At 37.6% G+C, this 12,145-nt stretch overlaps 1 protein-coding gene across 5 annotated transcripts in view; it reads right to left on the minus strand.

Moving 5' to 3' along the window:
• ZDHHC14 (zDHHC palmitoyltransferase 14) overlaps window positions 1-12,145 on the minus strand; it is a 72,427-nt gene that overhangs the window by 280 nt on the left and 60,002 nt on the right. For 2 of the 5 annotated variants that reach the window (XM_083434177.1, XM_083434178.1), the window contains exon 9: window positions 297-3,846. In XM_083434177.1, the coding sequence (XP_083290303.1) occupies window positions 3,490-3,846 (357 nt within the window). In that variant the 3' untranslated portion in view covers window positions 297-3,489. Of the gene's footprint in view, window positions 1-296; window positions 3,892-12,145 lie in introns of those variants that run through there. The other 3 variants (XM_083434175.1, XM_083434176.1, XR_014509679.1) reach the window with 2 other exon arrangements.

The following is a 12,145-nucleotide window of genomic DNA, read 5'->3' on the forward strand; positions in this document are numbered from 1 at the left end:
GATTGTGCTGAAAATATTAAAACTATTTCACTGGTGGTAAAACAGACGATGAGAGGTCAATCTGTTGGAAATTGTAACTGTTCTACTTCTAAAGCTACTGTATACCATTAATGAAGAACTGCAATTAAAAGAAGCATATGCTCAGTTCCATTGTTTTCCAGCAGATGTCATCAAATCGCAACAGTAAAAGTTCTAAAATGTCATGGTAACGAAAATAAACAGATGTACTAGGGCTGGTGGAGAGTAAGAAGAGATTTAACACCAAGGGGAATGAAAAATCTTAAAACAGAAGGGAATGCTTAAAAATGCTGTACTTTTTATTCTTCAACACAAAGTCAAAAAATATTATAAACAGCAAAAAATTACTGTACAACAATGCAAACAGAAATAATAAATTCATTCTAAAATAGGTATTCACAGTACTTTTTCTGTCATCGAGCATTTTCTTTCCCTCAAGCTCTAAGAAAACCAAAGTATTCTAATGTGGCAGTGCAGAATTTTAAAGCTTTACGTAAGAGACACTTAAAAACAACAGCATGGCGGCATTCTCATGCCCCTCCCTCAGTAAAAAATACTACCAGAACCATATTGTGGACTTAAGTGACATGTGATGCTATTTCCATATAGCAAAGGTATCCAAATGCTGCTACTGAAAAAGAACCCAAAGTATTTCTGTGAAAATGTAAGCAGATGAATTTTTAAACATTTCTACTCCTTTGTGTAAGCGCCACAGCTGTGAAGTCATAATGGCAGACTAAAATATTTATCATTGTTTATTTTCCGCACTGTGGGGAATGTAGGCTCCATGATCTGGCATCTGCAGAAGGAGCAAAATATTCAGGTACACTGAAATAATTCAATACTGGTGGGTTTTTTAAAGAAATGAACTTCACAAAATAAGTGTCCATGTGATACTTTCCTTCTGTCGTCAGAAATGTTGCCAAACCTATTTCAATGTAATGAGCAAAAAAAAAAAGGCAGTTCTCCTCCTGCCCCAATCTTTGTTTGTTTTGCAGGAAAATCGGAATCCTTCTGGCAGAGAGGAAGGATAGCAAGAAATTGAAGTATCCCAACTTTCTAGAATGTATTGTGTAATTGTGTATTCCTAGCACATGACATAACATTATTAGCTCACAAACTTAAAATCTGATTTAGGATTATTGCCTCTGAGGTGTTGTATGGAGACTGAGATTTACAAAGGCAATCAACCTCACCCACTTCCATTGAAAACGTTTCCCTAAATCAATGTGTTCACTGCTGTTATATTGGTGCTTATAGTTGTTTAAATTCTTCTTATAGCTCCTTCTAGTACAGTAATCAAACAATAAGTCAAGAGAATGCATCTCAAAGTTGTTTTTTCTTTGGAATAAGCCTGTGCTAAAGGAAATAATGTATGCAGGATTTTAAATAAATCCTATGAGGTCAGACAGGAAAAGAGACAATATCCCTTTATATGAAAGCTTGTAAACATTTGAATGGCTCACAACCAGATAACTGCAGATCATGCATAGCTTTCTGCAAAACAGAAAAAGCAAGGAACCTATGGATATAATCCCCCCCTCTAGATATTTACTATACATGCAAACAAGGTGAACATTTTATCACTTTTAAGAGAAAAATAATATCTTTTATAAAATTGTACACAGTGTGAAGCTTCTTGCCAGTATGTCTTCTGGCACTTCTACAAGAGAGATGGCCTTATTCCAATTAAAACATTGTGCTTTTGTTTTCTTTTAAACTGTATTTTTCCATGTCTCAGAGATGCAACAAATCCATGTCTTCATGATCCTTGGTTTCAAAAGTAGTTGCCTGCAGTGAAGCTTGAATTTTTTAAAAAATACTTTGCACGAAATTTTGTCCTGAGAAAAGATTATTGCAGGTCCTAGCATCTTAAAAGCAAGGCAAGATACAGCAATACATAGCATTTGAATGATCACCATTAATGTTCTTTTTGGCTATCCCCGAGCAGTTTTTTTTTCTTTAAATCATAACTAATTTGTCCTAACCTCAAATAAAAACAAATAATTATGTCTCATAAATATGTCAATTTTAAATTAAAAATAGAATATAGTTGAAAATACACATGACTAGATGGCAGCTATGAATCACATGTAACTTATGTTCCAGTAATTTATCTCTTCCTCTTCCCAAAGTTTAGAACCTTGGGGCACCCTTACCTTGCAAATCTCTTACTTGGGAGATCTCTCTGGGCACCATTGGTATGGGTCCTAAGTAAGATATTAGATCGGATCCAAAGGTGCCATTCCATGAATGCAACAGATATCCCAACTAGCAGAAGTCCTGAAAATGGAAGGAGAGGAAGGTGACCTTTGCCAGTTACCCCTAATACCTGCAGCCTCCACCCTATGCTGTTCCACAGGTCTCTCAACCCTCCACATCAGATTTTCAGGGGGTACTTGTTAATAGCACACCCCTTCTGTTTGTGAGAACCAGATAATGGAAGAGGGCTTTTAGATGCAACTCATTAACTTCAAGTTATTTTGACACTCAGGTTAGTTGTAGGCATGGTTTGTCCTAAAATTAAACTGCCTATTTTCAAAACCACACACAATACTAAAAACCATTCATAATTGGACTCTATATACTCCTTTGATCTTCTTAATTGCATTATCATGAGGAAAAGTAACTCGCAATCCATATGGAGCTGTTGTCGTCGTCCGCACTGTATGGGTATTAACTGTACACATATTTAAAGGAACAGAGGGTGCCATTTTATCTAACGGTGATGGTAGAGAGAAATCAATGGCACAACACAGTATCTTATATTAGACACTCAAAGTGAAATGATATGCAAAAAATGGTAGTCCTCCACGTTTGAAGTACCACCAGTTCATTTATTTATAACAACTTTGACTGATTTTAAAAAAAAAACATTTGTCCATTGGTTTGTTGCACTGCCTTTTATATGAAACAGTACTTCAAAACTCACAAATAATAAAGCAGCACTTTCTCTCAATACCAACACTACTGTAACATACACTGTAGCGTGGCATGCAAATCCACAATTGCAGTATTTATTGGTTTTGTATTATCTGAATGGCAATTTTTTTGTTTCAAATATTAGTAGAGTAATAACATGAAAAGGGTGGCCGGCATGGCCTCAAAGGCAACATTACAGGAGAACTTCATAAAACATGGAATATGATGCTAACTTCCAGTAATATCTTTTAAAGTATTATCATAATCAAATTCAAAGTACCAGGTTTCCAAGCTGCTGGACACTATTAGTCACCAAACAAGGTTAATGTACATTTCTGTTATTTTGACAATGTCACATCAAATCCAAGCCATAAATTGGCTATTAAAGAAATGCCATAGCTTCTTCACTGCACAAAAATAACTTGTCCTTTTAAGAAGACCTAGCAAAGTTTCAGTGGCTTATGCATGTTACGGAGTCCGAAGGCGACTCGGCAAGTATCTGTTGTTAGCATATAAGGGCTGTATAATCACCATCATATTGAAAGTTGCTCAGACTGAGCTGAGTTTCACAAGGCCACGTACTGAGTCTTCGTGCAACGAGTCCTGGCTGGCTAGGCTGAGGATATGCATGGTACGGCTGTGAATCATAGGACTCCCAATTGGCAACATCCCAGGTGGTGATGGAGCTTCCTCAGGAGTAAGAAACTGATGACTTTCAGAGTCCTCTTTTAATGGTATCATGTCTGTCAAACCTGTTTCTGATGTGAGATTTGGCATGGAGGAGGGTGGTGTTGGCTGCCCTAGTGTTAATGTGGCACAGGGAGCACTGATAGAGGTCTTTCCTGGCAAAGGTAGCTCTTCACTACTTATGCTGGGCTCACTCTGGAGAAGCGGTGTGGCAGCAGCCTGCAAAACGAATTTAGTGCTCTGAATGCACTGATCTTGATCACACTGAAGTATTGAAGGGTGCCAAAATAATATACAAAGCATATGCACAGAGAGAGAGAGAGAGAGAGAGAAAGAAAGAAATAAATAAAGAAAGAAAGAAAGAAAGAAAGAGAGAGAGAGAGAGATGGAGAGAGAGAGAGAGATGGAAGGATATAGGCAAAAGAGGAATGGGGTGTGAAGAGAAAGAAAAGAGTTGTTAGTAATTTTTCTTTGTCAGTTTAACCTATAGGGCATGCTCATCTTAGCGCAACCCAGGAAAGTGACAGTATGCATTATTACTATCATTTGCTGTATGCGAGAGCCAGAGTCCTCCTTTCTCTTGAAGAAAATAATCTGTAAATGATACTAACTTTTCCCAACTAAAAATTGCATTTATTTTTTTGTGCAGACCTTACAGCTTACTTTTGGTTTTGCTTTGGATAGCAGCGTTAACACATGAACATCTTTTAACCAGTAGATAAGCAACATTAATGCTGCATAAAACAAAGACAGTGGCATTTCTGTTCCTGATGTGTTTAAAGAAAAGGTGTTTCACTCAATACTTCTTTGAAAATTACTTTGGACTACATGTATTTAACACACTGGAGGTTGCAGGATCTTGTAAATGGAATAACTGGCCTCATTTGTACAGGTGCATATTCAAAGCCAATACTTCTAACAATTCCTAGTAACATGCCTTGTGTAACATAGCACTGAATCCTCTTTGATAAGAGTCTCTCAGATTGCCATGCAGTGCCTTCCACATATTGTTGAAATACAATTCTTGGCCTCAGTCAGCATGGCCAATGATTGATGGGAGCCAAAGTCCAGGAACATCTGGAAGGCACTACATTGGTTAAATCGGGGTAAGATGCTATAGAAGATGCAGCTTCATGAAGCAGAAAGAATATTGCAGGAAAATACAGCAAGCACACATTTTAAATGGGCATAATGCCAAGCATCATATATGTTGTAAACGGGCTCAAACATATTAACTGTTGCATGCAAATATTGCAATCTTTCTTAGAATTCAGAAAGAGGACTGAAACAAGATTTTTTTTCTGTTAGACCACCAAAGTGCACGGATAATTTTTATATTCTGAAATTAGTGGGGACTACACCAGAGTACATAGCAGTTAAACTGTCTCATTTGATTTTGCTGATATTGAACAATGCTAACATGGAAATACACAAAACCTGTCCATAATGAAATACGGACATGGATTACAATTTTGAACAGGGCATTTGAATCAGGTAATCAGTACAACATAAAGTGAGATTATTATACAGTCTTCCTGCTATTCGGATAAACGAGACTAAGGGCTAAAGTTAACACACAAAAGCAAAAAGAGTATTTTTTAAATCTGCATCTCATAATGAAGTTGCCTCAAATAACTTAAAGCAGCATTTTCTGTAATAGTTTACTATTTTATTATGCTCAGAATCATACAATTTTATTCTCTGAATTTAAGCAGTTTTGAAAAGAAAGGAAGACGACTCACTGAAGGCAAAACAAGAGGTGCAAGATTTTGCAGCGAGGTTGCATTCATTGTAAAATAACCAGAAAAATCAAAATAGTATTTAAATAGGACTCTTCCTGAGCGTTCAAAACATTTCACATGCATTATGTCAATAATCTTTAGGAACAGCTCTTTCAAGGTGGGCTAATATTATTTCTTAATCTCCACATGATAGAAGACTGGAACAAAGAGGCTTGCCTAAAGTCACTTGAATTCATGGCTATGGAAATATTTGAAATAGGGGCTTCCCATAGCCACCACCCTATCACAAAATCTACCGGTACCTTGTTTTCCATGAATAAAACGAGTCATTCAGCTCAGCAAAACAGAAATGAAAAAAATTACACACTTCTCTATCTAGCTAGACAAGAATGTGTATGGTGTGTGCATGTGTGTGTGTGTACACATGCATGCCCTTGGCTCTTTTCCACTTCTCTTTAACTTTTGCTAAAGGTGAAATTTTGCTTCATAGCTTTCTGTCTAGGGGGGTTAGAGACTTACTTTTTACAAAAAATGAAAGCTCATTGACTGCGCCCCCTTGCATGTATGGGCCCTGATGCCCTTGCTCCAGTTGTGCCCTTGTAATCTGGCCACCAGGCACTCCCACCATACAGAGTTCCTGACTGGGGCAAAGGCTGTAACCTCATTCAGCCAAATGGACTTACAAAGTGCCTTTCAGACCTTCCCACATCAGAGGTGGAGAGGACAGAGCCGGCACATCCTCCTGCATGCCTCTTTCATCGGTGCAATTTGGGAATGCTTAAAGGCCATTATCTCCAGAATTCTTTATAGAATGCGAGACAGATTGGGCAAGTATATTTTATGTCTGGACCAAGCTACTCATTAATAACTGACACTCTGAAAAATGTTTGCTGTTACGTGGTGGTTCATTCTGAATGCAGTTCACTGTACTTCAGCCTCATTCCAGTAAAGTACTTAAGATGAAATCATGGCCAAAGTATTTTTCATCTTTCAGATTAAAGTTCCAGCTTGCTTCTTAAAGCACTGTTCAAAACGTTCAACGCCACTATGGCTGCACTGAAAAAGCACTAGAGCAAGAACCTTTCTTTCAAAGAAGCATCATATATTAGCTACTAGGGAGGCAGCAGTCACAAGATACTGGTCTCTGCTGATAACTGATTCTCCAATGGTTTGACTTCACCACTGAAGGCACACTTCTGTGTTTCTTGAGACAGATGCAAACAATCAAGAATTTGAAAGTAACAAACCAAGAAATGCCTTGTTATGTAACAAAAGATGTATACACTCTGGAATTTATTTTACATAATTCTGGAACCTTTAGAAAAGGATATCCAAAATGTTCTATTTGCATGTATCTTTAAAAGAGAGGGAGAAATTGCTTTGAAATAGCGGCTTATAGTAAGTGGCTGTGCTTAACTTTAAATACAGATGAATGCTTTGTAATTATTCCAGTACGATAGGATTACAATTATATAAATGGGGTCAATTTTGAACTAATATGAAAATAATTTGAATTTATTTATGATTAGTATATCTTAAGCTTGGATTGTTTTAATGGAAAGTTCCATCCTATTGCTTCCTGGAGAAGCAATAAAGCAGACAACATGCATTAATAGTAGCATCTTCATGTTGTTGTGTGATCTCCTATGTGTGACTAACTTGATTTTTCATTACCCATTTTCTAGGTGCACTTCTTCCAAAAACCCTACTTATCCTTTATCGTGTTTCCAGTTTTGCTGAAGCCAAAGAAAGACGGCTACAGAAAGTTACAGGAACAATGTGTCAGGGGATAACACTGCTCCTGAAACGCCTATGGAATTGACACTGTGCCTGACAAACTGCAGCGTATCTAGCGTAGACCAACCTGCAATAAGCTCACATAGTATTAGATTGCAATTTAAGAAAAACATAGGCTATTGACACTTTAGGACTGGTACACAAGTTACCTCTGCAGTATGGAAGCCTCTGAAGTGCTCTTACTTTTTGCTGCCAGGTAATGTTATAAACCAGGGATCAGACAGAAGGAATCCACACTGCACTCTCCTCTCTGCATCAGTTTCTACCCTCATGAAATTGGGTTAACCTAGGTGTGGAGAGGAGTTGCGAAGTGGACTCCTCTTGTGTGGCCCTGGACTGCTCACATCACACAGTGGAACAAGATGCTGTTCTGTATCCCATGCCACTAGCATGCATTCTTGACTCCTCGTAGCTTTTCAGTCTCTTGCCTTGTGCAAATTTGGATGATAAGGGTTTTGTTCTGTATGGAATTTAACAAAAAGGGCAGAAATAATAATTGATCTCAACAATAACACACAAAGCTTAGTAGTAATTCTCTTTTAAATGTCCTATGGGGGAAAATGAGATGATAATGAGTAGTACTGTGAGTATGTGTGATGTGTAAGCAATGTATATTTTCCGCAAGAGACAAATACCGAGAAACACAAATATAAACAATTCACATTTAAGGGTAATAAAAAAGGTGTTTCAGTAGCACCTGGCAAGGTAGTATGGCTCAAAGTGACTTAGCAGGCAATATATGGCCACTATCATGGAATGGTGATAGAGGGAGAAGTGGCTTCATGCTTTTACTGGTGTGAGTTACGTGCTGCTGCTGGAGCTACTGGGCTGATGCTGCCGGCCATTTAGCAGCAATATGCTGGCCAATGAAGTTTGGGCCAGCAAATCATGATTCCTCTGTGTTCCTTAGCAACTGCTCTCTGCAGGTGGTGATATACTACCAGCCATACCACCTCGCAAGTCACTACCAGAACATTTAATTAATTATGAGTTAAAATCAATGAAAATAATATATTTAAAGGGCTGTCAGGCCACTGACATATGCCCAAATAAAGCATGCTCTAGTTTTGGCTTTTTTTAATCTAAACTCTGGTATTGTTTTTTTAAATGTAAACTCTGGTATTGTGTAAATTTGCCTCAAGAAATCTTCTTAATGTATTAGAACTACCGGTACCTATTCCTCCTTAGAATAAAATATCAACTGCACAGCCAAAATAAAATGTCAGACCAGGAGCCTACTCCTGAAGCACCCTGTCAGAAAAACCCAACCAACTAATTTTAAAGGGCTTTACCCTGTTAAAACATTGCTTTTATTTATACAGATATGAGGTCTAAGCCATTTAAAATGTTATTTCCGTACAACAATAGCCATACACTAAATGCAAGTTAGACACATACTTAAATTCCAGTGCTTTTCTTTATTTGTCATATAACTGATACAAAAATCAATTTGAAACAGTTTCATTTTTTAAAAAAATCTGATTTTATCTGCCCCCCCAAATTATACAAATTAACAGAGATTTTGAGTTCCTATTTACAATACTGAAACACAACTATTTATCTAAATCAAGAGGCAACATTGAAGAGCAATAACATTACACATATTGATTTTTTTTGGCAAATGCCTGATAAATTTTAGTACAAGGTTATTTAGTTATCCAACGGTTTTTAAAGAAATAGGAGTAATTAAACATTAATCTAAAAATACATTTGTATGGCCAAGATGATGTTATGACCAAAGTGGAGTAACTATAACTTAGGAAGTGGTTTCTATGACTGGAATGCTGCCAAGTGGGTATTATTTAGGTAGGATGATGGCACAGAATACCTGTGGGATGAAATGGTTAGGGAAGAAGCAGTGGATTTTACAGTGGTCTTCTGAAGTGTGCTACTCAGAAAGATAAAGAGGGGAAATTAAAACTAGTGTGATCGAGTGTTATCAAACAAAGAACAGCATGTTCATCACGAAAATTAACTAAATCCCCCACAATGTCCACCAAATGGCTGTATGCAAAAAAAATATGATTGAGTGTTGTTCATAATATAGAAAAACAGAGAGTAAGAAGATGCACAGAAAAATGTACAAAGGGTTCTGCAGAAACAGATATTCTAAAAGGAAAATGAAAAAAGGAGAAACAAGAACTCAATAAATTATCACATGTATTGAGACACAATGGTCATAGCTGAGTTGTGGACTCCTAAGGCTATTGCAGAGATAATGCTATTGCTCTATTAACCACAGTTAAGAGAATGGAGACAGGTGGTGAGACTGCACACTCTGTCCAGCCAGCTGCTACCGTCTCACTTACAAATCTCCCCCTGCCAACTTTACCGATAGTTAAGGATCATGTTGACATAGCTGCTAATAACGGCCAATAGGAGAAATATTTATGGTGGCTGATTCAAGCATGCTATGAGCAGCGGCAGTTTCTCTCATTTTATATTGGCTTTAAAGTTGCATTTTTGTTGCTGTCTGTGGCAGCGACCATGAAAGTACAACTTTAAAGCCTGTGTAAGAAAAGGGGAAAAGGATAAATGTTTGCCATCTGCTGCCGCTGTAAGTTAACCCCTCTTCCCAAAATGATCTGTGCATGGAGTCATAAACAGGAGGCATTTTCCTCAGCCCTAGCAGGAATTGCTACCTTAAACTACCTTACATCATAGTTAAGAGTGAACCCTGATTATTATTTATATTGATTGATTACATTTATGTCCCAATTTTTTTCAGGAGCTCATGGCAGCATGCATATTTTTCCTCCCATTTTAATATCACAAGAGTCCTGAGAAGTAGGTTAGGCAGAAAGATAGTGACTGTTCCAAGATCACCCAAATCACTCAGTAAAACTCATGGCCAAGTGGGTATTTGAACCTCCGTCTCCCTGGTCCTGGTTGGACGCACTAAACTCTTTGTCACACTGGCTTTAAATCATACTTGACTGTTAATCACACCAACACTGCTGCCAATCACACAAACGTTGTTGTCAGTGTGACACTTAGCCACAGTTAAGACCAGCAGGGAGAAATAAAATGTTGGAAGAGAGAATACTCATACACCTAATCTCTTATTTTGTCTCTGGATGTACAGGTTACTCCTGCAGAACGTAGTACTTTTTACCAGTTTAGGTTGGTGCAGCAGCTGGAAACCTTGACAGAGAGCCTAGTCTCAGTGGTTCTTACTTCGTTAACCTCCAAGTTGGACTTGTGCAATGTGTCCTAGGAAAACAGGAAGCTGTCTTCTGAGTCAGACTTGCTGGTTCATCTAGTTCTTCTCTACACTGACTGGCAGCAGCTCTCCATGTTTCAGAGAGGATTCTCTCCCAGTCCTACCTGGAGATGCTGGGGACTGAAACGGGGATCTGCAAGGCGGAGCTATGGCACTTCTATGTGTGGCTGCCTCTGATGACTGCAGAGAATCTGCCGTTGGTATTGTCATAGCCATATACTGAATTAACTGAGACTGAGTGTTATGATCATATCACACTGGTGTTATGCTGCTCCCATGGGCTCCCAGTCAGCTTCCATGCCAAAGTGATTCTATTTTTTAACCTCGAAAGGCCTTATGGCTTAGGACCAGATAATTGGGAGAGCTGCCTATCTTCATTAGTTCCTACTTATAGGTTAGATCTTCTGTGAAAGGCTATCTGTTGGTGCCCATCATCTATAAAGCAAGGTGACCCCCAAATTAAGGAATGCTCTTCTCAAGAGAAGTCTGCCTGATGCCTCCTTATTGTACTTTGATGCGAGACAAACATCTTTGCATTTCTCCTGGACTTGAAAGATATGTTTAGCCCTATGACTTTTAAACAAATCTTATTTTTAAGAGCTTGCTGTCATTTTAGTTTGATTGGTATTACCTGCAATTTAATTGCCCTAGAAATTTCTATTGAAAGGCAGTATGGAAATTTCAATCCTAAATTAACCATGGTTAACCATCCAGAAATTTGTGTCATCTGCATCCCTAAATAAACTAGGAGAAATATCCTAAACTTGAAACAGAAATTGAATAAATGTTATTATTACAACATTATTATAAAGTTGCAAAAGGAAAAAGGAAGAAAGTATATTGCAGAAAGGTATTGGCACAGCCAGGACGATAGAATATTGAAACTATTGTAGATCCAGCAACAGTTAATATACAAATGAGAAATGTGGAAGGAACAGGTTTTTCTAAAATGGTTGAAATGCTTTCTTGCACAGAACTCTCTTCAAAAATAAGAAAAATGGGTTGAGTTGGTCAGTTATGAAGAGAGAAATAGGACACAATCCACAACACTGAATCAGCAGTTATCTTCTGATTAAGCAATTTTTTTCCTAGTGTAAGTGGATTGCAGCCATAGCTTCTAATGAAAAGATAACATGTTTAGGAATAATGAATAATCAGCAAGTCTGTGGATTCTCATGGCACATTTCTATGGTGTAAGGGAATTGGTTAATGAATTCACAAAACTACTAAAAAGTGATGGAGAACTGGATGTGTACTAGAAAGGGGGGAACCAAAATATACTACCAACCTTCAAAAAGGAAAGGGTGATCCTGGCAATTACCACCTGGTTAATCTAACTTCAGTTCCCTATTAAAATAACGGAAATATTGAGAGAAAACATAAAAAACCAAATACTGTTTAACATTTAGGAAGTAAAGCAGTGGTGACTAAAGTATAGTAATAAAGAGATTTTGCTTTTTGAGGCCATTATAGAGAAAAAGCATAAACTAGATGGATCAGAAAGATTTCAGTTGTCTTTTACTTTCAGATTTCACACCAGCAAGTTCTTTTGAATTATGAACTATGGTACATGGATTGCCTGATTTACTGCAAAAAGGCTAGAGCTAAAAATATTTATCAGAGGGGAGAGGTGTTTAAAAGTGCTGCTATGGAGTTTACCATTTGAGCTCATCTTCTTACAAATCTTTATGATCACAAGATGACAAAAAAGCAAATGGCACAACAAATTCACAGAATCACAACAGACCTGGATACC

Source organism: Podarcis tiliguerta, assembly GCF_965153285.1.
Source record: "Podarcis tiliguerta genome assembly, chromosome: 3".
NCBI classification, from domain to species: Eukaryota; Metazoa; Chordata; class Lepidosauria; order Squamata; family Lacertidae; genus Podarcis; species Podarcis tiliguerta.